The 25149-nt window shown below is 57.5% G+C and overlaps 1 protein-coding gene across 3 annotated transcripts; it reads left to right on the top strand.

The window, feature by feature from the left end:
• Positions 1 to 13567, top strand: SYT3 (synaptotagmin 3). Of its 3 annotated transcripts, XM_081108500.1 has the most exons (11): positions 1 to 66; positions 701 to 832; positions 2871 to 3036; positions 4459 to 4981; positions 5984 to 6371; positions 7072 to 7290; positions 9696 to 9816; positions 10275 to 10446; positions 10538 to 10670; positions 12189 to 12257; positions 13072 to 13567. In XM_081108500.1, the coding sequence occupies exons 3-10, from the start codon at positions 2886 to 2888 to the stop codon at positions 12252 to 12254; spliced, it is 1773 nt and encodes a 590-aa protein (XP_080964626.1). In that variant the 5' UTR covers positions 1 to 66; positions 701 to 832; positions 2871 to 2885; the 3' UTR covers positions 12255 to 12257; positions 13072 to 13567. The 3 variants fall into 3 exon arrangements, with proteins under 3 accessions (XP_080964626.1, XP_080964628.1, XP_080964627.1); XM_081108502.1 differs by lacking the exon at positions 1 to 66 and having other exon boundaries at positions 547 to 832; positions 2871 to 2980; XM_081108501.1 differs by lacking the exon at positions 1 to 66 and having other exon boundaries at positions 570 to 832.
• Positions 13568 to 25149: the final 11582 nt, after the last annotated feature.

Genomic DNA, 25149 nt, shown 5'->3' with positions numbered 1-25149 from the left:
GGAGCCGAGCGGGCACCGCGGCGGGCGGCGGGCGTGCGGGCTGCGGCGGCGGCGGCCGCGGCTCCGGTGAGTCCGCTCCTCCCTCCCCCGGGCCACAGCCCCCGCCCCCGCCCCAGCACCATCTTTGGGGGCCGCCCGGGCTCGTGGGGGCGGGGTAGGTGCAGAGACGCGCCGATCTCCCACCGGGGAGTGGGAGTGCTGCGGCGCTCGCTGGCTGCCCCGGGGGAGGGGCAGGTGGCCCTGGAAGGGGGTGGGGGGGTGGGACCCGAAACACCTGGGTGTACCCCAGCCTCTCTGGCCGACCCCCTGGGCGTGGGGGATCGTCTATCCACTCCACGGCCCCTAAGGACTTGGGACTCCGAGGCCGCTCTAGGTCCCAGACTTCATTCCTGTCCCCTGCGGTGCTTTGGGACCCCAGCATCTCCTACCCCCCCACCTGCAAAAAAATTCCCAGCCTCTGCAGCCGGGAGAGGCATGAGGGACTTCAACTCCCAGTAGCTCCTGCAGCGCCAGGCCTATAAAGTTGCTGCAGTGCGAGCCCAAGGCCTGCCGGGAATTGTAGTCTCAACGGGAGGTGGGGGCCCGGAGGTGGGAGGGGGTGGCTGGATCTGCCCGGGGTGCCCTGGGGTCAGCAGCTGGCCTGAGTAGGACAAGAGGTGAGGCTCGGACTTAAGCTTCTTCTCCCGGCCACGGCCCTCAGATCCGGCACCTCCTCTCACCACCTGGCGCGCGCGTGGGGACGGGTCCGCAGCCCCTGGCCCGCCCTCCAACCCCCATGGGCTGCCGCCCGCCGCCTCGGCTGCCACCCAGGAGCCGGCAGGGATAAGCGCAGGTGAGTGTGCCCATGCCTGCCTCAGAGCCCCGGCCTGTGCAGCATCCCCACACCTGTCTCCCCTGCACGCTCCTTCCAGCCCATCTCTGACGTCTGGCTCCCAACCATGTGTCGCTATGTGCCCTCTCCCCACGTCCCCCTCTTTCCCCGGGTCGCCTCTCTTGTATGCTCCCGCCTCCAACCTTCCTTCGGGACCCATGTCTGTCTGCCCAGCCCTCCTCGGGATCCTTTTGTCCGGCTGTGCTCTCTGGCCATTATCTGTCTGTCTCTCCTTTATTTCTGCACACCATCCATTCTCCTGCTGTTTCTCTCTGAGGTCCTGCTGGCCACAGTCTGCCTGGCCCTCATCACTGCCCTCTGTCTGCCCATCTCCCACACTCCCGTGCATTGCACAGCTCTGTCCACCCCAAGTCTCCGTCCCCGACTTCTGTCTGTCTATTCATCTGTCCCTCTCTTCTGAGCCCCAGCGTGCCTTCCCCATGGTCTCCTACCCATGTCTTCCCCTTCCCCTCATTTCTCCCTCCCTCGGCTTGATCCCTGTCTCTGCATCCTGCAGCTCCATCCCTCCCCAGCCACCACCACACATAACCATCTCGTCTCCCCCTACCTCCGTGCACCCCTCTCTCTTAGTCCTGTCTCTCTGTCTACTCCGATCTGGCCACCTCTCCGTCCCCCGGGCCACGCCGAGCCCTTTCCCACCCTGGACAGTTGCTCATGCTGTTCCTGCTACTTTGAATGCTTTTCCCGACTCCAGCCCCACTGGCCCGCTCCATCTCATCCTGCAGGTCTCAGAGAGCCCCCTCCCCAGATGACCACCCGCCTCCTGGTTCCTGGTTCCTTGGTTCCTTCCCCCTTTTTTTCTGAGAGTTGTGTGTTGTTTATGTGTCTACGGATTTGTTTACTCATTGTCACCTCTCGGTGGGTTGTGACACCAGGAAATGAGGGAATGCGTGAGGTGCGCTCCTTCCGGCTGGATCTGCAGCAGTTGGCGTAGTGCCTGGCATGTAGTTGGTGCTCAATGAATGTTGGTTGGAAGTATACGAATAATGAATGACTATCCCTAAATTCTGTCTGCTCACCTCTGCACCCCTAATCTTTGTCTCCTTGTTTGCTCACCCCTTTATTTGTGCATCCTTAACCTCTGCCCCTTGCGGCCTTCCCAGTCCCTTCCTCCTGGTCCATTTGTCCCTATCCTGTCTTCTTGGCCACTCACATCCATCTCTGTCCCTTGTTTGTCAAACCCTTGTTACTATCTTCTTGCCTGTCCACCCCTAATTCCAGTCCTCCTGTCCATCAGTCCCTAATTTCCTTTTCCTTCTCCATTCATCCCCAATCTCTGTCCCCTTGCCCACCAGCCCCAATCTCTGACCCCTTGCCCACCAACCCCCAATCTCTGACCCCTTGTCCATCAACCCCCAATCTCTGACCCCTTGTCCATCAACCCCCAATCTCTGACCCCTTGTCCATCAACCCCCAATCTCTGACCCCTTGTCCATCAACCCCCAATCTCTGACCCCTTGTCCATCAACCCCCAATCTCTGACCCCTTGTCCATCAACCCCCGATCTCTGTCCCCTTGCCCACCAGCCCCAATCTCTGACCCCTTGTCCATCAGCCCCCAATCTCTGTCCCCTTGCCCACCAGCCCCCGATCTCTGACCCCTTGTCCATCAGCCCCCGATCTCTGTCCCCTTGTCCATCAGCCCCAATCTCTGTCCCCTTGTCCATCAGCCCCAATCTCTGTCCCCTTGCCCACCAGCCCCAATCTCTGTCCCCTTGTCCATCAGCCCCAATCTCTGTCCCCTTGTCCATCAGCCCCAATCTCTGTCCCCTTGTCCATCAGCCCCAATCTCTGTCCCCTTGTCCATCAGCCCCAATCTCTGGCCCCTCGCCCACCAGCCCCAATCTCTGGCCCCTCGCCCACCAGCCCCAATCTCTGGCCCCTTGCCCCTCTCCTTTCCTCTTTCTCTTCCCACACTTACCCACTCTCTCCCCATCTCGTTCCCCACCTGCACCCTCGCCGGCCCGTCCCAAGCACAGGACCCACCGGTCACCATGTCCGGAGACTACGAAGATGACCTCTGCCGACGGGCACTCATCCTGGTCTCAGACCTCTGTGCCCGGGTCCGAGATGCCGACACGAGCGACAGGTGCCAGGAGTTCAATGACCTGCGAATCCGGGGCTACCCCCGGGGCCCCGATGCAGGTCAGCACCCCAGCTGTCCCCCCAGCCGCTGCCTCCGCCTCCGCAGGCCCTCTCAGCTTCCTCTTCCCTGTGGGGCGGATTCCGCTTGGAGTCCTGCCTCCATCCTGTCCGCTGCTGGTCCCCCAAACTCTGATACAAGGAGCAGGAGCTGTGTGGTCCATTTGACCCCTGACCTTGTGGAGTTTTGCCCTAGGCCCCCCCTCCCCCCCCCACCGTGCTGCCCCATACCCCCTCCAGTTACCTTTGTGCATCTCGAATAGTGCATGCGCGGGTTCAAATCCCGCCTCTCCCAGTACTAACTGGATGGCTTTGGGCAAGTAACTTGTCTGTGCCTCAGTTTCCCCATCTGGACAATGGAGACAGTGCAAGTGACTACCCCGTGGGGCAGATGAGAGGCTCACATGATACCACACACGTGAAGAGGGTAGCCAAGCTGGGCACACAGTGGTCATTCCATCAAGGTGGGGAGGTTCTCATTAAACACCAGCTGTGTGGCAGGCAGCCCTCGAGGTCCGGGCCTGTTCCATCGACGACGATCAGTGGCCCTGCCTGGTACATATGATCCCCAGGGAAACGGAGGCTCAGAAGGGTGAACTGACTTGCCCCAGGTCACCCAGCTCCAAGGCAGCAGGGTTCTCAGAGCAAGGACGGGCTGGATGAGGGGCCTGCGGAAGCACGTCTGGTCCCGGGAGGCTGAGCGGCAGCTTGCTGTGCGCGGGGCAGACCGGCCAGGGCACAGCGCTGAGGGGCGAGGCCCGAGGGCTGCAGCGACTTGCTCGGTGTCCCACAGCTGTAGGCAGAACAGCCAGAACCTGACCCCGGGAAGTCAGGACCAGCCTCAGGTTCAGTGACCTCCTAGGAGGACCCACAGAACTCAGAAAAGGGGTTCCACACAGGACCGATTCTCTCCTCTCCGGCAAATGGGGGATGCAAGGCTCAGAGTGGTTAAGGCAGCTTCTCAAGGTCACACAGCAAGCGGGGGTGACCCCTGACCTGCCTGCCTGTGCCATGCACTCTTTTTTGCTTTGATTGCCTCTGAGCATTTGGGGGGACCTTGGTCCTGTTTCTGGGGGTGTACCCTCTTACAGAGAGGCACTGTGTGCTAGTAATCAAGAGAACAAAGTCTGGAGACAGGCTGCTGAGTTCAAATCGCAGACCTGTCGTTTACTTCCTGTGCAGCCTTCTACAAGTCACTCAGCCTCTCTGTGCCTCCATTTCCTCATCTTTAAAATGGGTATATAAAATACCCACCTTGTAGGGTCATGGAGTTTAAAATAAATAATATATGTAAGTTGCTTAGGACAATGCATGGCAAATACAAAAAAAATTACTTTTTAATTATTTTTTGAAGCTTAGATCTTCGGGGAGATAAATTGTGACCCCCGCACCCTGACCCCTGACCTCTGTGCCCGCTCTCTCTAGACATCTCGGTGAGCCTGCTGTCAGTCATCGTGACGTTCTGTGGCATCGTCCTCCTGGGCGTCTCCCTCTTCGTGTCCTGGAAGCTGTGCTGGGTGCCCTGGCGGGACAAGGGCTCGGCCGTGGGCGGTGGCCCCCTGCGCAAAGAGCTAGGCCCTGGGGTCGGGCTGGCAGGCCTGGTAGGCGGCAGTGGGCACCACCTGGGGGCTGGCCTGGGTGGCCACCCTCTGCTGGGGGGCCCACACCACCATGCCCACGCCGCCCACCACCCGCCCTTCGCAGAGCTGCTGGAGCCAGGCAGCCTGGGGGCCTCGGACGCCCCTGACCCCTCCTACTTGGACATGGACTCCTACCCAGAGGCCGCCGCCGCTGCAGTGGCTGCTGGGGTCAAACCGAGCCAGACGTCTCCTGAGCTGCCCTCAGAGGGAGGGGCAGGCTCTGGGCTGCTCCTGCTGCCCCCTAGTGGTGGCGGTTTGCCCAGTGCCCAGTCACATCAGCAGGTCACCAGCCTGGCGCCCACCACCAGGTGAGACGGGTTGATGGGCTGGGGGTGCACTCTGAACGCCTGCTCCTCCTCTGTGTCTGTTTCCCATCCTGGCTCTCCTGACCCTGGGGGAGTAGGGGGTTTGGGGTGTGGACTCCTGGATCCTGGGGATAAAGGAGGCGGGGGGCCCAGACTCCTGGGTCTGGGAGAGGAGGGGGAGGAGCCTGGAGTCCTTGGGCCTAAGGGAGAAGGGGGCTGGAGGTCTGCGCTCCTGGAGCCAGAGGAAGAAGGAGGCTGGGGGCAGGACACCAGGGAGGTGGAAAGAATGAGGGTTAGGACCCCCCCGCCCCCCGCAAGACCCTGAGGCAAAAGGCAGTCCGCAAGGCCTGAGTGCCGGAAACACAGAGGTGGGACAAGCCCTGCCCTCATGTCATTCACAATCCAGGGGAAGTGGCCCCGTGGGCTCTCGGTCCGGTCTGGCCAGCCAGGCCAGCGCTGCAGTGAGGCAGCTCGGGGAACTGCGGCTGTGATATAGCTCCTTGATTGAATTGTGGATGTTGAACCATCCTTGCATTCCGGGGGTGAATCCCACCTGGTCGTGGTGGGATTAATGCAGGTTGAATCTGGTTTGCTAACTTTTGCATCTATGAACATCAAGGATATTGACCTGTAATTGTCTTCCTTTGACAAAAAGGAAAGACAGGTTAGGGAGAAGGGCAGGTCAGGGTTGAGGGGTCTGGGCCCTGTGCAGCCCCAGGGGTCCATGGGAAAGTTATTCTGAGTCACCAGCTGGAGGTTCAGAGGAGGCTCCTGGAGGCTGCTGCCCAAGCAGGTCTGGGCTGGAGCCAGCTTCGAGAAGGGGTAACCCCGTCCCCAGCACGGATGGGGAAACTGAGGCCCAGAGAGTGCAAGTGAGCAAAGGTGGGGGTTTGTGACCCCCCCTGGCTCTGGGGTTCGGGGAGGAGGCAGGGAGGAGTGTCCCATATCTTCAGATGCAAGATTCAGAGCCACCCACCACCCCGTGGTCTACCCACCCCCCTGCAGGTACCCAGCCCTGCCTCGGCCCCTCACCCAGCAGACCCTGACCACCCAGCCGGACCCGGGCAGTGAGGAGCGGCCACCCGCCCTGCCCTTACCCTTGCCGGGCGGTGAAGAAAAGGCCAAGCTCATCGGGCAGATCAAGCCGGAGCTGTACCAGGGGACTGGCCCCGGCAGCTGGCGCAGCGGCGGGGCCCTGGGCTCTGGGGAGGCCGGCGCGGGCGCACCCTGCGGCCGGATCAGCTTTGCCCTGCGGTACCTCTACGGCTCCGACCAGCTGGTGGTGCGGATCCTGCAGGCCTTGGACCTCCCGGCCAAGGACTCCAACGGCTTCTCAGACCCCTACGTCAAGATCTACCTGCTGCCTGACCGCAAGAAAAAGTTTCAGACCAAGGTCCGGGCGGCGGGCTGGGCACTGGGTCCCCCTGAGGAGGGGCTGGGAGTCTGGACGCCTGGGTCTGAGGGAGGAGGGGCTGGGGGCCTGGACCCCTGGGTCTGAGGGAGGAGGGGCTGGGGGCCTGGACCCCTGGGTCTGAGGGAGGAGGGGCTGGGAGTCTGGACGCCTGGGTCTGAGGGAGGAGGGGCTGGGGGCCTGGACCCCTGGGTCTGAGGGAGGAGGGGCTGGGGGCCTGGACTCCTGGGTCTGAGGGAGGAGGGACGGGGGCCTGGACCCCTGGGTCTGATGGAGGAGGGACCGGGGGCCTGGACTCCTGGGTCTGAGGGAGGAGGGGCTGGGAGTCTGGACTCCTGGGTCTGAGGGAGGAGGGACCGGGGGCCTGGACCCCTGGGTCTGAGGGAGGAGGGACCGGGGGCCTGGACTCCTGGGTCTGAGGGAGGAGGGGCTGGGGGCCTGGACTCCTGGGTCTGATGGAGGAGGGACGGGGGCCTGGACCCCTGGGTCTGAGGGAGGAGGGGCTGGGGCCTGGACCCCTGGGTCTGAGGGAGGAGCGGCTGGGGCCTGGACTCCTGGGTCTGAGGGAGGAGGGACGGGGGCCTGGACTCCTGGGTCTGAGGGAGGAGGTGCTGGGGCCTGGACTGGGTCTGAGGGAGGAGAGGCTGGTAGGCATGGTGTCTGTCCGCCCCCCCACCCCCAGGTGCACAGGAAGACCCTGAACCCCGTGTTCAATGAGACGTTTCAGTTCGCGGTGCCCCTGGCTGAGCTGGCCCAGCGCAAGCTGCACTTCAGCGTCTATGACTTCGACCGCTTCTCGCGGCACGACCTCATCGGCCAGGTGGTGCTGGACAACCTCCTGGAGCTGGCGGAGCAGCCCCCGGACCGCCCGCTGTGGCGGGACATCGTGGAGGGCGGCTCGGTGAGTGGCCTCAGCCCCTCTGCCCCCTCCTGGCCCTCGACTTCATCACCTTTTAACTCCGGACCCCGGAGTTTTCTCTTAAATGTTATTTTATTGCAAAATGTCGCAAGCGCACGAGAAAGAGTAGAGAATGGCCCCCTGCCCGCCACACGTAGTCAAGTAGGAACGTCTTGCCTGGGCCCAGGTTTCCCAAATTCTGACCCCGCTTGACCTCTGATGGTAACAGCTGAGAAAATGGTCACAGATGCCCAGGCACCCCCCAGGCAGCTTCGTCCCAACTTCAGCCCATGACCTCATGACTTCTGCCCTCTGACCTCAGATTCCTGACCCGCCAACTTCCTGAAGCCAGAGTTCTGGCTTTCCTTTTCCTTTCCTTAAAAAAAAAAAGTTTTTATTGGTTTCAGCGAGAGAGGAAGGGAGAGGGAGAGAGAAACATCCATGGTGAGAGAGGATCACGGATCGGCTGCTTCTTGCATGCCGCCTACGGGGATCGAGCCACAACCCAGGCTCACGGCCTGACCGGCACTCGAACCCTGAGCCCCTGGTTCCTGGGTGGATGCTCAGCCACGGAGCCACGCCACCGGCCGGCTTCTGTTCTTCCAGCCTCCTTCCCCTTCCCATCCCCAGCCTTCCTGAGCCCCCAGCCCTTCGGACCTCTGAACACTTTACACCCGCAGCCCCTGACCTCCGAACTCTCTCATTTAACCTAATCCGAGTCCTGATAGCCCATCCCCCAGGCCTTAGACGGCCGGGATCCTAACGCCCTGACACCCACCCCCCAGGTCCCCAGCATTCAGATTGTAGGACCCACCGCCCCCCCCCCCCCGCCCCTTCCTCATTTCCCATGAGCCTCAGCTTCTGGAGCCTCATCCTCCGGTATGCCCGCCCCTCCCCAGCCCCCTCCTAGGTCCTTGGGTGTCCCGATCCCTTCCTCCTCCCAGCCTCGGCCCTCTCTACCCCAATCTGGGGACCCCCACATTCCACTCTGCCAACCCGGGAAGCTGTGTGTATTGGGGGGGGGGGTGAGCCTTGTCCTCACACCAGGGGAGGGCTGCTGCCCACACGATGGCCGTGCTCGGGGCCCTTGCTTCCTCTGGGCTCAGTTTCCCCGTATGTACAATGACACAGTTGAATGGGTGCCCGTGGCTCTGCCTGCAGCCCCCTCACGGGGCTCTCCATGGTCTGTTCGCTCAGCCCAAGCCCAGCCGCTGAGAACCAAGTGCCTAATTCCAGGGTCCCTGTCCCCAAGGCCCCCATCTGTCCCTCCCCGCCCATACCCGCCCCCCCGCATCCTAACCCCACCCGGAGGCCTCCCTGCATCCATCTTTGTCTCCTGTGTCTGTCATTCTCGTTGTCTCGCTCCCTCTGTCACTCAGGGTCTGCCCTCATTCATGTGTTCATTCATTCCGCCAACAACTGGGCTCCTCCTGCAGGACCAGGCGCCGGGCACCCGAGTCCGCTGTCGGGCCCGCGCGAGGGACAGGAGGAGGGTCTGCTCAGGGCGGCCTGGGCTCTGGGAGCTCGAGGGAGGCGGTGACAGCTGAGCGTGAGAATTGAGAGGAGCGAACAGCCTAGGGCAGTGGTCGGCAAACCGCGGCTCGCGAGCCACATGCGGCTCTTTGGCCCCTTGAGTGTGGCTCTTCCACAAAATACCGACTTCTGTGCATGGGCCACGAAGTTTCAATTGCACTGTACGTGCGCGCCCGCACGTGGTATTTTGTGGAAGAGCCACACTCAAGGGGCCAAAGAGCCGCATGTGGCTTGCGAGCCATGGTTTGCTGACCATGGGCCTAGGGCAGGGCCTGGAGGGGGGGGCGAGTGGGGAGTCCAGGGGCCGAGGCCCAGGTCAGTGTGGCTGGGAGGCCAGGCGCCCAGAAGAGCCGCAGGCAGGCGGGGCGTGGGCCCGGCCAGCTCCGGCCGCTGCCCTGTGTCTGCGTGTCCGCGTGGGAGGGTGTGTCCCCTTGGAGCCTCCCTCTGGGCTTGGGAGTGCCCACTGGCTTCTCCGCCTGTGTCTTCTCGGCCTCTCTCGCTGTCCGGGTCCCTGTCCCTCTCGCTGGGTCTCCATCTGCCTGGGTCGCTATGGGTCTGTCTTTCTAGCTGCAGCTCTCAGGGCTCCGTCTGCCTCGGTCTCTTCCTCCCTGGCCTCCCTCTCCGTGTCCCTCCCGAGCTCTGCCCACTCCCGCCTCCTCCCATCTGCCCCGCAAACCGGCCGTGACCGTGGCCGTGGCCGTGGCCGTGGCGGGCAGCTGTGCGGAGTCGCCAGGTGTGGCCCAGCGTCAGACTCAGTGGACGGACGGGAAACCCGAGTCCTGGCTGGACACCAGGGAGGAAGCCCTGGGGGCTGGGGTGGGCCAGGCGTTGGGGAGACTGAGGTAGGGGGTCGCTGACCCCGTTTCCCACGGCAGGAAAAGGCGGATCTTGGGGAGCTCAACTTCTCACTCTGCTACCTCCCCACGGCCGGGCGCCTCACCGTGACCATCATCAAAGCCTCTAACCTCAAAGCCATGGACCTCACCGGCTTCTCGGGTGGGTTCTGGGGCCTGGGTCTGAGGGAGGAGGGGCCGGGGGCCTGGACCCCTGGGTCTGAGGGAGGAGGGGCCGGGGGCCTGGACTCCTGGGTCTGAGGGAGGAGGGGCCGGGGGCCTGGACCCCTGGGTCTGAGGGAGGAGGGGCCGGGGGCCTGGACTCCTGGGTCTGAGGGAGGAGGGGCTGGGGGCCTGGACCCCTGGGTCTGAGGGAGGAGGGGCCGGGGGCCTGGACCCCTGGGTCTGAGGGAGGAGGGGCCGGGGGCCTGGACCCCTGGGTCTGAGGGAGGAGGGGCCGGGGGCCTGGACTCCTGGGTCTGAGGGAGGAGGGGCCGGGGGCCTGGACCCCTGGGTCTGAGGGAGGAGGGCTGGGGGAGGAAAGGCTGAGGACCCGACCCTTGGGAGGGAGGGGTCTCAGAGAGGAAGTGGGGGTTCAGCGCTCTCCACGCCCACCCCCAGACCCCTACGTGAAGGCCTCTCTGATCAGCGAGGGGCGGCGCCTCAAGAAGCGGAAAACCTCCATCAAGAAGAACACGCTGAACCCCACCTACAACGAGGCGCTGGTGTTCGACGTGGCCCCCGAGAGCGTGGAGAACGTGGGGCTCAGCATCGCAGTGGTGGACTACGATTGGTAAGGGCGCGGGGCGCGGGGCGCGGGGGCGGGCTCGCCCTCCCTCCCCCCTCCCCGATGCTCACGCCCCCCCCCGCCCCCCCAACCCCAGCATCGGCCACAACGAGGTCATCGGCGTGTGCCGCGTGGGCCCCGACGCTGCCGACCCGCACGGCCGCGAGCACTGGGCGGAGATGCTGGCCAACCCCCGCAAGCCCGTGGAGCACTGGCACCAGCTGGTGGAGGTGAGTGGGCGCCCCCCCCCCCCCCCGCCTCCCCGGCACCCTCGCTGTGTGACTCCCAGCCGGGCCCAGCCTCTCTGCGCCGCCGCCTCCGCTGGGATCTACCGCCTGCCTCTCAGGAGGTTCGCACACCGTCAGTTTTTACTATATTTTTATTGATTTCAGAGCGGAAGGGAGCGGGGGAGAGAGAGAAACGTCAATGGTGAGAGAGAACCACCTATCGGCTGCCTCCCGCACGCCCCCCTGGGGACCGAGCCCGCAACCCCGGCAGGTGCCCTCCGCCGGAATCGAACCCGGACCCTCCAGTCCGCAGGCTGACGCTCCATCCACTGAGCCACACCGGCCGGGGCAGGCCTGGGGTTTTTGCAAAGCCGGGTGTGAACATCTGTGGATGGAGGTCCACGGGATGGGGACCGACACTTCCTTTAATGAAGAAGAAAAGAAAGTCAACGAGGAACAGGACAGAAGGGCGCAGGCAGTCCCCGCTGTGAGGATCGCGGTGTGAACTTGTCTCCGGTCCTCTGGGCTGTGATCCAAAAAGTTCGGCCGTCTGGAAAGTAGAAGGAACGGCTGGGGAACGGGGCTGCCCCTTAGGGCGTCTGGGAGGGCTCCCAGGAGGGGGTGGCGTTGGTGAGAGGGGCCTGGAGGTTTGAAGGAGAAGGTTGCAGGGAGCGGGCACCTGGCACCCTAAGAGGCGGAGCAGAGACCAGGCCAGAGGCGGGAGGAGGGGCAGGGACAGCATTCCTGGTCCCTGGGGTGACGGGCGAAGGCAGGTCACGCCCGCTCTCTGCCCTCACACAGGGCGCCCTGCAGGCCTGGACCTTAAACTGGCGCCGGGTGAACCCTCAGGCTCCGGGTGAACCCTCACTGCGGCTTCCGCCCAGCCCACCCCCTGCCCCCCCGGCCTGTTTTCCGGGGAGAGGAGGGGTGTAAGCGGCTGAGCCTGCAGCTCAGATTGGAGTTTTCAAAAGACTGGGCTCTACTTAGGCCGACAGATGGCAGCGACGCCCTCCTGCTGGCACCCTCTGGTCTCACGCACTCACTCATTCATTCCACTGGCTTCTCCGGAAGCTCCCGTGGCCTCATCGCTCCTCACATTCCCAGGGGCCTTATCTTTTCTTTCTTAAAATATATTTTTATAGATTTCAGAGAGAGGAAGGGAGAGAGGGAGAAAGCGAAACGTCAAGGATGAGAGAGAATCGTTTATCGGCCGCCACCTGCACGCCCCCCACTGGGGTTTGAGCCCGCAACCTGGGCTGTGCCCTGACTGGGAATTGAACCTTGACCTCCTGGTTCATAGGTCGGCACCCAACCACTGAGCCACGCCGGCCAGGCCAGTGACTTTATCTTTGTGCCTCAGTTTCCCCGTCTGTCAAAGAGGGCTGTCATTCCACTCGCCCCATCTCTTCCGAGCTGAGTGCAGAGCCCTGACTGAGGACAGCGGGCCCGTCTCCTGCTGATCCTTAGTGACGGCTTTGCCTCTGCCCCGCCCTCCCGAACCTTCTGAACTTTCTGTTTCAGGAAAAGACTCTGACCAGCTTCACAAAAGGTGGCAAAGGATTGTCAGAGAAAGAGAATTCAGAGTGAGGGGTAAGGGATCCAGATGAGAGGGGGGACTTGGGGTCCACACTTCTGAGTCTGAGGGAGGAGGGGTGGGGGCCTGGACCCCTGGGTCCGAGGGAGGAGGGGCTGGGGGCCTGGACCCCTGGGTCTGAGGGAGGAGGGGCTGGGGGCCTGGACTCCTGGGTCTGAGGGAGGAGGGGTGGGGGCCTGGACCCCTGGGTCTGAGGGAGGAGGGCTGGGGGCCTGGACTCCTGGGTCTGAGGGAGGAGGGGGTGGGGGCCTGGACCCCTGGGTCTGAGGGAGGAGGGGCTGGGGGCCTGGACTCCTGGGTCTGAGGGAGGAGGGGCTGGGGGCCTGGACCCCTGGGTCTGAGGGAGGAGGGGCTGGGGCCTGGACTCCTGGGTCTGAGGGAGGAGGGGTGGGGGCCTGGACTCCTGGGTCTGAGGGAGAAGGGACTGGGGGCCTGGATCCCTGGGTCTGAGGGAGGAGGGGTGGGGGCCTGGACCCCTGGGTCTGAGGGAGGAGGGGTGGGGCCCTGGACTCCTGGGTCTGAGGGAGGAGGGCTGGGGGCCTGGACTCCTGGGTCTGAGGGAGGAGGGCTGGGGGCCTGGGCTCCTGGGTCTGAGGGAGGAGGGCTGGGGGTCTGGGCTCCTGGGTCTGAGGGAGGAGGGCTGGGGGCCTGGGCTCCTGGGTCTGAGGGAGGAGGGCTGGGGGTCTGGGCTCCTGGGTCTGAGGGAGGAGGGGTGGGGGCCCGCATTCCTAGTCCCTGGGGTGTGATGGAGCTACGGGCAGGTCAGGGCCGCTCTCTGCCATCACTGACATCTTCCTGCCCATCCTGCAGGTCTGGCCTAAGCCCGGGATCGGACCAGGCCCCTCAGGACCCCATTCCTTCCTGCCCGGACCATGAACTCATCTCCTCGAAGCCATAATGTCCGAGCTGCGTGGTGCGGGCGGCCCTGGGCCCGCCCATCCTTCTCCCTCCAGGAGGCGGGAGGGCGGGCGGCCCTGGGCCCAGCTCCCTGTTTCAGGGCGGGGGCATTCAGTCTCCACTGTGTCTGTCTGTCCTTCCCTGGGGCTCCCCTTCCAGGCAAGGGGCCGTGCATGTCTGGGGGACCCCAGCCCCCCAAACCCTCCGTCTGTCTCTCTGTCTTTTGCTGTTTGTTCAAGACTTGGTGTCCTGACCCTCGTGCTCACCGTGAATGTCAACGGACCAATCCTCCGTGTCCCCCCAGACACACACACACCTGGGTCTACCCCTCTGTGCGCCACCCCCCGCGTCTGGCCGATCCACCCACTGCTGCTGCTATCAACACCAGAATAAACACCGTGGGTCTCACTCCGCCCGGGCTCCTGTCCTCTCTGGGACCCGGCAGCTGGGCCGGACATCCTGGCTCCGGGTGCAGACAAATGTCCCATCCCCTTGGCACCTGAATGGGTCTCTCTGAGCCTTAGTTTGTAAATGTCCCATTGGCCAGGTTCGCTAAGAGCTAGGACACAAAATGCAACCCAGACCACCATGACCTCCAGCAGGACTGGAAGACCTCTGTCTGTGGCAAGTCTGAGCGTACAGAGGATTTCAGGCACGGCTGGATCCAGGTGCTGAAGGACTCTGCTTAGCTATTGGCTCTGTTCCCAAGCAAGCCTTTGCGATGGTAATAAGATGGCCGTTTGGAGCCCCAGGCTTATCCTGCTGCCTCCGTCATGACGCCTTCAGCTGCGTTTCCAATGGCAAGAGCTGAAATGATAGCGACTGCTTTTGCCCAAATAACAAACCTTTCAAAGACACAGTGTCCCCGGGTTGGCTTCTCTGAGATGCGATCTGCCTTCCCTCCTGAGTACAAGCAGTCTTCACACTCTGTTCTCACAGGGAGGCAGCGAAAACAGGAACTGTGGACAGGGTCTCCCCTCCGTGTCGGTCTGTTTTTCTCCCTAGAAGCGTTCTCCCTACTTCTCACTCCCCGGAACTGGGTGTGACGGCCACCCGCAGTTGGAAAGCCGTCTGGGGAAGTGAGCATCTGTCCTTTCCAGTCTCTATCGGGGCGTGTGGGCCTTTCAGCGATTAAGTACAGAGAGGGGAAGGATGGTTGGGTAGGAAATTAACAACACCTGCTGTAATCGCCCTCAGGCCAGGTAACTTCAGAGGAAACAAAGTCAGGGCCTCTGATTGGTTGCACTTGGATCTTGGACGACCACTTCTGGCCAATCCTGTGTCCAGCTAGCAAGCTTGCTCTTGGGCCAACCCCCTGCCATGACTGACTTCTCCTCCCCTGACCATCCCACCAGGGATTGGCTCAGGCTCCCCCTCCCCCTCTCCCCTGCAGGACCTCACTCTTTCTTTTTTCTTTTTAAATATATTTTTATTGGTTTCAGAGAGGAAGGGAGAGGGAGAGAGAGACAGAAACATCAATGATGAGAGAGAATCATTGATCGGCTGCCTCCTGCAGGCCCCCTGCTGAGGATCGAGCCCGCAACCCGGGCATATGCCCTTGACCGGAATTGAACCCAGGACCCTTCAGTCCACAGGCTGACGCTCTATCCACTGAGCCACACCAGCCAGCGAAACCTCACCCTTTCTGGCCCAGCTGGGAATTCATTTCCTGCAGTCATATGGTCTTTAGTAGAGAACATAAGGGTCCCTTGATTGACAGCCCCAACAGAATCAGATGGCAGCAGACAGGGACAGTCCTTCAAAGCGGTAAATGCCCAGTCCATGCCGCTCTGGGCCGCCTGGCATCAATCCACACGCACTTGCCCAATAAACACCATCTCAAAAAGCCCTACCATGAAAAATGGTCCAACCACTGACTTCGTCCTCGAGGGCGGCTGTAATAAATGGCCATGCCAGCTGGCTGAAGACAACAGAGATGGATTCTCTCGGAGCTCTGGAGGCCGGAGTCTGCCGTCACGGCCTGAGCAGGGCTGGCTCCTTCCGAGGCTCCGGGACTCCGTCCGCCTCTCTCCCAGGCGGCCCTGGCTTGAGGATGCATCTCTCCAACCTCTGTGTCTGTCTGGCCTCCCGGGTGTCTCTCTCTCGCATCTCCCCCGGCCTTGCTCTGTTGATGCACACGCAACACGAAATTTTTCATGGCACTCTAGGCGTCTATGCACTCTCTTTTCTCAAGGAGCAAGCTGCACTCTTCAAACCCGAATAAATGTCAAGGTTATAAAGGTACAATATCATTTGTCAAGTGTAGCTTAAGGGTAAACAGGGCAGCCGATTAGGATCCGCAAGAATTGCAGGTTCATTTTAACCCAATAAAAATCTTGAAAATAGACATAAGAAGACATTGCATCATGCCAAAGACACTTGCCCTTTGGATTCATGTCATACTCGCCCTGGCCAGGTGGTTCAGTTGGTTGGAGTGTTGTCCCATCCCATTCACCTAAAGGTTTTAGGTTCAATTCCTGGTCAGGGCACACACCCTACCAGAGGCAACCTGTCAGTGTTTCTCTCTCTCTCTCTCTCTCTCTCTCTCTCTCTCTCTCTCTCTCACACACACACACACACACACACACACACACACACTTCCTCTCTCTAAACATATCCTCAGGTGAAGATTACAAAAAATTTATATTGCCTGGCCAGTTGTGTTCAGTGGTTAGAGCACCGGTCTTTGCACGGAAGGGTCTTGGGTTCAATTCCAGGTCAAGGGCAGATACCTGCCTGGGTTGCAGGTCTGATCCCCATCTCTTGTTGGGGCACTTGCAGAAGGCAACCAATAGATGTGTGTCTCTCACCTCAATGTCTCTCTCTCTCTCTCTCTCTCCCCTCCCTCTCTCCCTCCCGCCGCTCTCTCTAAAAATCAATGAAAAAAATATCCTCAGGTGACGATCAACAACAAAACGTCTAATGTCACACTCTACTGGTTTCTTGGGCAGTTTGCTAGTTTACTTTTTTAAAAAATATATTTTTATTGATTTCAAAGAGGAACGGAGAAGGAGAGAGAGAGATAGAAACATCAATGATGAGAGAGAATCATTGATCGGTTGCCTCCTACATGCTCCCAACTGGGGATTGAGCCCGCAACCCAGGCATGTGTCCTTGACCAGGATCAAAGCAGGGACCCTTCCGTCCGCAGGCCATCGCTCTATCCACTGAGCCAAACCCATAGGGCGCTAGTTTATTCTTTGTAATCTTTGATGGTGCCACCATCCTCAGCAAGAGTTTATCTGGTATGCAAATGAGCTTTGAAGTCAGGCCTAGATTCCAATTCCTCCTCTGTATATATTAGTGCTGTGATTTTGGGCAAAATTTACAACCTTGCTATGCTCCAATTTCTTTAGCTGTAACATAGAAAAAATGCCTACTTCATAAGAATGTGGTGAAGATGACATAAAATAATGTAATGAGACGCTTAGCACAGTATTCGGCATACAGTAACAGAAATTAGCTGTTAAGCCCAGCCGGTATGGCTCAGTGATTGAGCATCGACCCAAAAACCAGGAGGTCATGGTTCGATTCCAGGTCAGGGCACCTGTCCGGGTTGCGGGCTTGATCCCCAGGAAGGGGCATGCAGGAGGCAGCTGATCCATGATTCTCTCTCATCATTGATGTTTCTCTCTCTCTCCCCCTCTCCCTCCCTCTCTCTGAAATCAAGAAAAACATATGTTTTTTAATTAGCTGTTAATATTGATAATAATGGTGATTATAATTGCTAATGATTATCCTATTATTAGAGTATGTTTGCTCGTTAGGAATCTCTGTAATCACTTTACTATGGACTGACCTAATATATAAGTATCAGCTGTTCCAGAAGGGAGCAAGATGTTTGCACACAGGGAAATGTAACAGGACAATATTTCTACCACCAGTTTGCTCTGAAGAGGCATATGCTGGTTGCAGTCATCCCTACGTGTCTTATTTTTTTCTACTTTTCTCTTATAAGGCCACCAGTCATTGGACTTAGGGACCATTCTAAATCCAGTCTGATCTTATCTGGAGATCCTTAACTGCATCCACCTTGAAAAACGGTTTAATCCTATATAATAAAAGACTAATATGCAAATTGACCCAACAGCGGAATGACAGGTCACTATGACGCAGACTGACCACCAGGGGGCAGACGCTCAATGCAGGAGCTGCCCCCTGATGGTCAGTCCTTTCCCACAGGGGAGTGCTGCTCAGCCAGAAGTCGGGCTCACGGCTGGCAAGCACAGCGGCGGTGGCAGGAGCCTCTCCCACCTCTGTGGCAGCGCTAAGGATATCTGACTGCTGGCTTAGGCCCCTGAGGCTCCTGGACTGTGAGAGTGCAGGCCTGGCTGAGGGACCTCCCCAAGTGCACAAATTTCGTGCACTGGGCCTCTAGTATTAACGTAAATTGAAAATGAAACATAAATTTACCACGGGAGTCAACAATCCTACTCCTAAGATTTACCCTTGAGAAAGAAAAATGTGTGTCTACGCAAATATTTACAGCAACCGTGTTCATAAGAGCCCCAATGTGGGACCCTGGGAACCCCGGAAATGCCCATCAACAGGATTGGGTAAACAAATTATGGTATGTCCATGGGGTGGAATACTACTCAGCAACGAAAAGAACTACCTACTGATCCACGTGGCACCAAGGATACATCTTAAAAACAGTGCATCTTATGAAAGAAGCCAGACACAGAAGAGTACAAACGATATGACTCCATGTATGTGAAATTGTAGACTGGAGGGACAGAATCAGGTGAGGGCTGCCTGGGGCTGAGGGAGTCAGGGGGCGGGGGGGGGGGGCGCGGGGGGGATTACACACAGGCAGGAAGGAAACTTTTGGGACCGTGAGCCTGCTCTATCTCTTGGTCGTGGAGGTGGTCACACACTGTGTACAATTGTCCAAAGTCGTTGACAAGCACACTTCAGATTGATACAATTAAAACTTTGAATGGTGGGACAATACACACAACATAAATTTACCGTCTTAGCCTTTTTTTTTTTTTTTTTTTACATTTGTGGTTGTTTTTTTAAAATATATTTTTATTGATTTCAGAGAGGAAGAAAGAGGGAGAGAGAGATAGAAACATCAATGATGAGAGAATCATGGATCAGCTGCTTCCTGCAGGCCCCACACTGGGGATCAAGCCCACAACCCGGCATGTGCCCTTGGCTAGAATTGAACCTGGGACCTTTCAGTTTGCAGGCCGACGCTCTATCCACTGAACCAAACCGGCTAGGGCCCATCTTAACCCTTTTTAAGTGCACTGTTCAGTAGTGGTAAATACATTCATTGTTGTGCAGCCAATCTTGAACTCTTTTCATCTTGCAAAATGGAAACTTTACACCATTAAACAATAACTTCCAATTTTCCCCTCCTCCCAGCCCCTGGCAACCACCATTCTCCTTTCTGTCTCCATGAATTTGACTGCTCTAGGTATCTAAGTGGAATCATATAGTATTGTCTTTAATTGTAACAAATGTACCACACGAATGCAAGGTGTTAATAATAGGAAGGATTCGGGTTCCAGGGTTCCATTATACCCATTGGGTCATTCGATTTTTCTGTAAACCCAATGTTGTGTCGTAAATCAGCGAATGAGATACAAGACGCCTTAATGAGCCAATTAATTAGGAGTCGTTTACTGCGCGCGGCCCAGAGGGAGGTGTCTCTTCCAAATCTCTGAGCAACACATACAGGAAGTTTCCCGTATTTATACATTTCGAGCTTCTTTGTCTGCAGGTTTTACAAAGAGCTCTGTGTGAGTTATTGTTACAGACAGTTTGTAATCTTGGATACATAAAGAACAAACATTTGGCATAAGAATATGGGAATTATTATCAGTGTTAGTCCATTACATGAGATGGCTAGTTTACAAGGTCAGGCAGCTAAGTTTTTATCTTTTTCTATTATTCAAACTAAAACAGTTATTTTATAGAATAAGAGACTGTCTAAACATGACAGAGTTGCAGAACAAGGGACTATCTAACAATGGCAGAGAATTCAAACAGCAGTTTTATACAAGAGGGAGGTTACTATGCTTCACCCAAAACTAAAAGTCTGAGTGTTTTTTTTTAAATCCTGGGTAACAGATGTCAGTCAGGCAAACAGCAGGCGTCCGTTACTCGGGTCCATAGCTGCAGAAGGTGGCCTCTCTAATAATAGTTTGCACGTGTGGGAGTGATGATGGAGACTAAGAGAGACGATACAGGTGGTTGGGTTTTTTGGGGTTGTTTTTGTTTTTGTTTTTTAAACAACCCTCTTTTTTTAAAAAAACAACAACGTTTTATTGATTTTTTACAGAGAAGAAGGGAGAGGGATAGAGAGCCAGAAACATCGATGAGAGAGATCGGTCAGCTGCCTCCTGCAGGACCCCCACTGGGGATGTGCCCGCAACCAAGGTACATGCCCTTGACCAGAATCGAACCTGGGACCCTTCAGTCCGCAGGCTGACGCTCTAGCCACTGAGCCAAACCGGTTCGGCGAGGTGGTTGGTTTTTTAAAATATATTTTGCAAATGTAGGTACCTGAGCCCACGGTCATACAGTATTCTGGCCACACCGCCTCTCCCGTCCCTCCTGTGACAGTTCTCTAAGGCCTTCCTGATGGTTTTGCTAGTGCAGAGAGATGTGGCCAATCGCGAGTGGCTCGCCAGTGACGTCACCAGTCACCAAGGCTTCCCGGGGCCCCGCACACAGTAGCGCCCTCTCGCGGCTGGACTTGAAAGAGCCGGTGTGGTCAGCTGGCGCCGGCAGAATTCCGTCGCCCTGTTCAACACTCCTCACGCCGCCTGGCCACTCAGGTCACTTCCCACTGCCAGTGCCCCTGGGAGACACCCCGCCGGAGGAGAGACAGGCCGAGAGGGGGAGAGCAAAATTCTCTGGCGTCCAATCAGATATACGCACGGACTCGCCAAGCAGCCAATGAACTCAGCGTGTCCAACCAAATAGCTCGGGTCTCCAATTCGATTAGGGTAGAGTTGCCATGACGACACGAGTCTCCGTAAGGTTTGCAGGGTCGGTGCGCTCAGGAGCCGAGCGCCACCTGGCGCTGGGCAACGCTGGGCTACCTGCTCCAGCCAGCGAGCCTGCGAGGCCGCCCGGGAGGCGGGATCCAGCCGCCGTGACGTCACCAGTTGCCGAGTGGCCGGGGAGCGCGCGAGCCCGCCCGCCGGTCGCGCGCAGTTTCGCCGAGCGGCGGTTGGTGCGCATGCGCCCAAGCCTCGTTTTTCGCTGGAGCGAGCGACGAGGGGCGGGAAAGGGCGTGAGGTGAGAAGCTGGAGGCGAGAGGCACCCGGGGACAGCCGGGCGGGCGGGCGGGCGGACGGACGGACGGATGGATGGAGGTGGTTCCTCGTTCCCAGAAGAGGCCTGGGAGCGGCTGTGGCCCCGGAGGATCTTGTCGAGGGACCGGCCCCTGAAGAGAAACACGCAGAGCCCGGCCTGGAGGAACAGCGCCAGAGGCCAGGGACACCCCGCCTCACACACACACACACACACACACACACACACACACACTCACATACACACTCACACACACACACACACACACACACTCACACACACACACTCACACACACACTCACACACACACTCACACACACTCTCACACACACACTCACAAACACATACACACACACACATACACACTCACACACACACACACTCACACACACACACACTCACATACACTCACACACACACACTCACACACACACACTCACACACACACACACTCACATACACTCACACACACACTCACACACACACACACTCACACACACACACACACACTCACACACACTCTCACACACACAAACACATACACACACACACATACACACTCACACACACACACACTCACACACACACACACACACACTCACATACACTCACACACACACTCATATACACATACACAGGGCGCCAGAGGGCCAGGGACACCCTGCCTCACGCACACACACTCATAGACACACACACACACGCACACTCATACACACACTCACACACACACACACACACACACTCACAAACACAGGGCGCCAGAGGCCAGGGACACCCCGCCTCACACACACACATGCATACACACTCTCACACACTCACACTCACACACACACACACACACACATACACACACACTCGCATACACAGGGCGCCAGAGGGCCAGGGACACCCTGCCTCACACATACACACGAACACACGAACACACACATACACAGAGGGCCAGGGACACCCTGCCTCCCAACACACACACACACACACACACACATGCGCGCGCACACTCACATGAACACACACGCACAAGCACACAGCGCCAAAGGGCCAGGACACCCTGCCTCCCAGCACACGCACACACAGCACCAAAGGGCCAGGAAAGACGGTTTTGCGACCCCCGCGGCGAAGGAAAAGCTGACCAGACCGAGGGAGAGAACCACCGGACCATGGAGAACCACCAGAACCAATGTTGGAAAAGCCAAGAGGCGGACCAAGTACATGTTCAAGGACCAACTGAGGACGGGCCCTCCATGATTGGGGGTGGGGGGATTTAATACTGCAAGAAGCCATTATGGCAAAAAACCAGCATGGATTCCCTGACATTCATTTTATTATTTCGTATTTTAAGTGAATATGGGCCTCGATTTTTCTTTTCTAGGCTCCTTGTCAGGTTTCAGCCTCAGAGTTCGGCTCGCCTCTCACACTGAGCGGATCATGGCTCTTCGAGTCTCTGGAAGAGTTTGCATCGCATGGGAATTGTTTCTTCCTTCGTGTTTAGCAGAACTTGCCAGAGACAATGTCTGGACCCAGAATTTTCTTGGTGGTTAATTTAAATGACTGGTTCAGTTTGCTTGAATGGTTTTATGACTAAGCAAATGCTATATTTCTTCTCGTTATTTTTGGTAGGTTATCGTTTTCTGGGGATTTATCCATTTCACCTATAATCTCAGATTTATTCGTCTACGTCATCGAAGAGGTTGCTTTAGCGATGGAGGGGACGGACGGCAGAGGGGACGGACGGCAGAGGGGACCGAGGCCAGCAGGGTTAGAGAAGACACCGGAGGGGCCCGTGTCTTCGTGGAATCGACCCTGACGAAGAGGAGCGTCAGAAGCAACGGGGAAAGGAGCAGAGACTGAGGCGGACTTGAGACAAAGGCCCCAGGCGTCTTGGACGGAGTCCAAGGGTCCGAGAAAGGAAGGAGAGAGACCAAAAGGACAGCAACAGAACAGTGTCACGGCGAGGAAGAGGACAGTGACAGAGGGACAAAGACCAAGGGGACAGCGATAAGGGGAAAGAAGCAGAGCAGTGGCAGATAGAGAAGGTGACAGTCTTAGAGACAGAAGGCAGAGGCTCAGGTGACAAAGACAGGACAGTGACAAGTGACAGAACACAGATGTAGGAGACATTTCTACCTAAAAGCACCTAAAAAAGATTCCACTGGGAGCCTATCATCTAAACAGACCGCGAGTCCCACCGTTAGGTTGAAAGTGCCGACGGCAAGGGGGCAGAGTAGGTGGGTGCTGTACCTATCTCCTCCCAGGAACACACCAACATTACAACGAAACTGAAAGGAATAAAACATAGAGGTGACATAGGGGGAAGTGATACAAATAAAGGAGAAAGTTCCAGAGACAAAGATGGAGCAACAGTGACAACTGCAGGCAGAGGGGGCAGGGGCAAAGGTAACAGTGTTAGAGGCGTAAGACAATATAAGGTGAGGGATGGGCCGATTGACAGAGGGGACAGAGGGGCAATGGGAAGTGGCAGGCAGAGCTGCAGAGGAGATGGACGCAGAGGGGGTGGAGACAGAGCTAGAAGGGTCAAGGGCGGGGAGGGGACTGTGGCAGAAAGAGAGGAAACAGAAGCAGAGGTGAGGACCGTGATGGAGGGTTCAGCGTTGAGGGGGGCGACGGACACAGAGGAGAGACAGACTCCGTGGGAGTGGCAGCAAACACGAGCTCAGCGTGGACAGCAGTGGTGCCGACAGTACCAGAGTGGGAGTGATGCTGTTCACATTCAGTGACACAGTGACAGATGAAGAAGGAAAGGCAGAGGAGCTGGTGACAGAAGGACAATGGCACGGTGATTGGGCAGAAATAGAAAAGGCACAGAGACAAGAAAGGGGAGGGAGGGCAGCGATAGAGAGATTGGTGGCCAGGATGGAAGCTGGCTTGGCAGACATCCTGGAGATAAAGCCAGGGAGATGGGATGTGGACAGAGTCAGAACCACTGCAATTGTATGTCACAGAGGAAGAAAAAGAGGAGAAAGTGACCTAGACACAACAGAGAAAGACAGGGACACACAGAACAGAGACCAAGCCATCGCGATGAATAGACAAGAGAGAAAGGAAACGGTAGGGTCACAATCACCTGAGACTCAATGAAAGATAAGGATGACAGACGACAGCAAAGATGGGTGAGGGAGTCAAGTCCCGGAGAGAGAGAAAGGGACACACCAGCCCACGGGTACCAACTGTGACCACAGCCCAGCCCACCACCTGATCCTGGGAAGCACTGAGAACCAGGGAGGCTCACACTCCTTCTTCTTCTTTTTTATTAAAATTCAGGTTTTAAAAAATATATATATTTTATTGATTTTTTACAGAGAGGAAAGGAGAGGGATAGAGAGTTAGAAACATTGATGAGAGAGAAACATTGATCAGCTGCCTCCTGCACACCCCCTACTGGGGATGTGCCCTCAACCAAGGTACATGCCCTTGACCAGAATCGAACCTGGGACCCTTGAGTCCGCAGGCCGATGCTCTATCCACTGAGCCAAACTGGTTAGGGCTAAAGTTCAGATTTTTAAAAAATATATATTTGTATTGATTTCAGAGAGGAAGGGAGAGATAGAAACATCATTGATGAGAGGGAATCATTGATTGGCTGCCTCCTGCACGTTGGACCAAGCCCACACACCCAGGCATGTGCCCTTGACTGGAATCGAACCCAGGACCCTTCGGTCCACAGGCTGACACTCCATCCACTGAGCCAGACCGGCCAGGGCTTTCACTTCTTTTTTTTTTTTTTTTTTAAATATATTTTATTGAGTTTTTACAGAGAGGAAGGGAGAGAGATAGAGAGTCAGAAACATCGATGAGAGAGAAACATCATTCAGTTGCCTCTTGCACATCCCCTACTGGGGATGTGCCCGCAACCCAGGTACATGCCCTTGACCGGAATCGAACCCGGAACCCCTCAGTCCGCAGGCTGACGCTCTATCCACTGAGCCAGACCGGCCAGGGCTTTCACTTCTTGATGCCACTTTGCTAAGTTGTCTTCACACAGTGTCTGCGTCCCCCAGTCGTCTGGCTTTGGCCCACTGTCGCCCCAGCACAAAGAGGTTGCAAAATGGCTCCTTTTTTCACTCATTCATGCAACAAGCGTTGAGTAGTCACTACGTGCCACAGCCACTGTCCTGGGTGCTGGGGACACAGCAGTGAGCCAGGCGAGGCATAGGCACGCGTGGAGCCTTCCACCTAGCTGGCGGACAAGTAGGTAATGTCAACTCGTGTCAAGTACTAAGAAGAGAAAGTGAGCAAAGCTGCGAGGACAGAGGAGTTGAAGTTGATGATGGCAGGCTCGGATATTTAGATCAGCCCTCCCTCTTTAATGATTGTCAAGTCTTAACAGCATGCAAGGTCTCACAAGATTTATCAGGCCATAACTGAAGGGAAATGGAGAGGCCAGAGGAGTCATCAGAGGACTTGAGCCCTGAAGAAATCTCACAGTCCTGGCACATTTGATGGCTTCTCGGGTAAAAGTAATAAAAAGAGCGCAGGGCCCACCCTAGATGGGAAGCAGTGGCCATGCCTGAAGAGGAAGGGAAACCAGAAGAAACGTGACCCTCATTTGGGGATTTCCGACCGTCACATGGGTGGTCCAAAGACCTCAGGTTGTGGATTTGATTTAGTCTCAGACTGGCAGTGTTCTTACGCTTTTGACAGCACACAAGGTGTTCTCTGTGAAAAGACACTTCACTAAAGGCCTCGAAGCGTTCCTTTAAA

The sequence above is a fragment of the Myotis nattereri genome (assembly GCF_964212035.1).
Source record: "Myotis nattereri genome assembly, chromosome: 15".
Classification (NCBI taxonomy): Eukaryota; Metazoa; Chordata; class Mammalia; order Chiroptera; family Vespertilionidae; genus Myotis; species Myotis nattereri.
The sequence above is the reverse complement of the archived record's forward strand: the minus strand, read 5'-3'. Positions and strand labels throughout refer to the sequence as shown.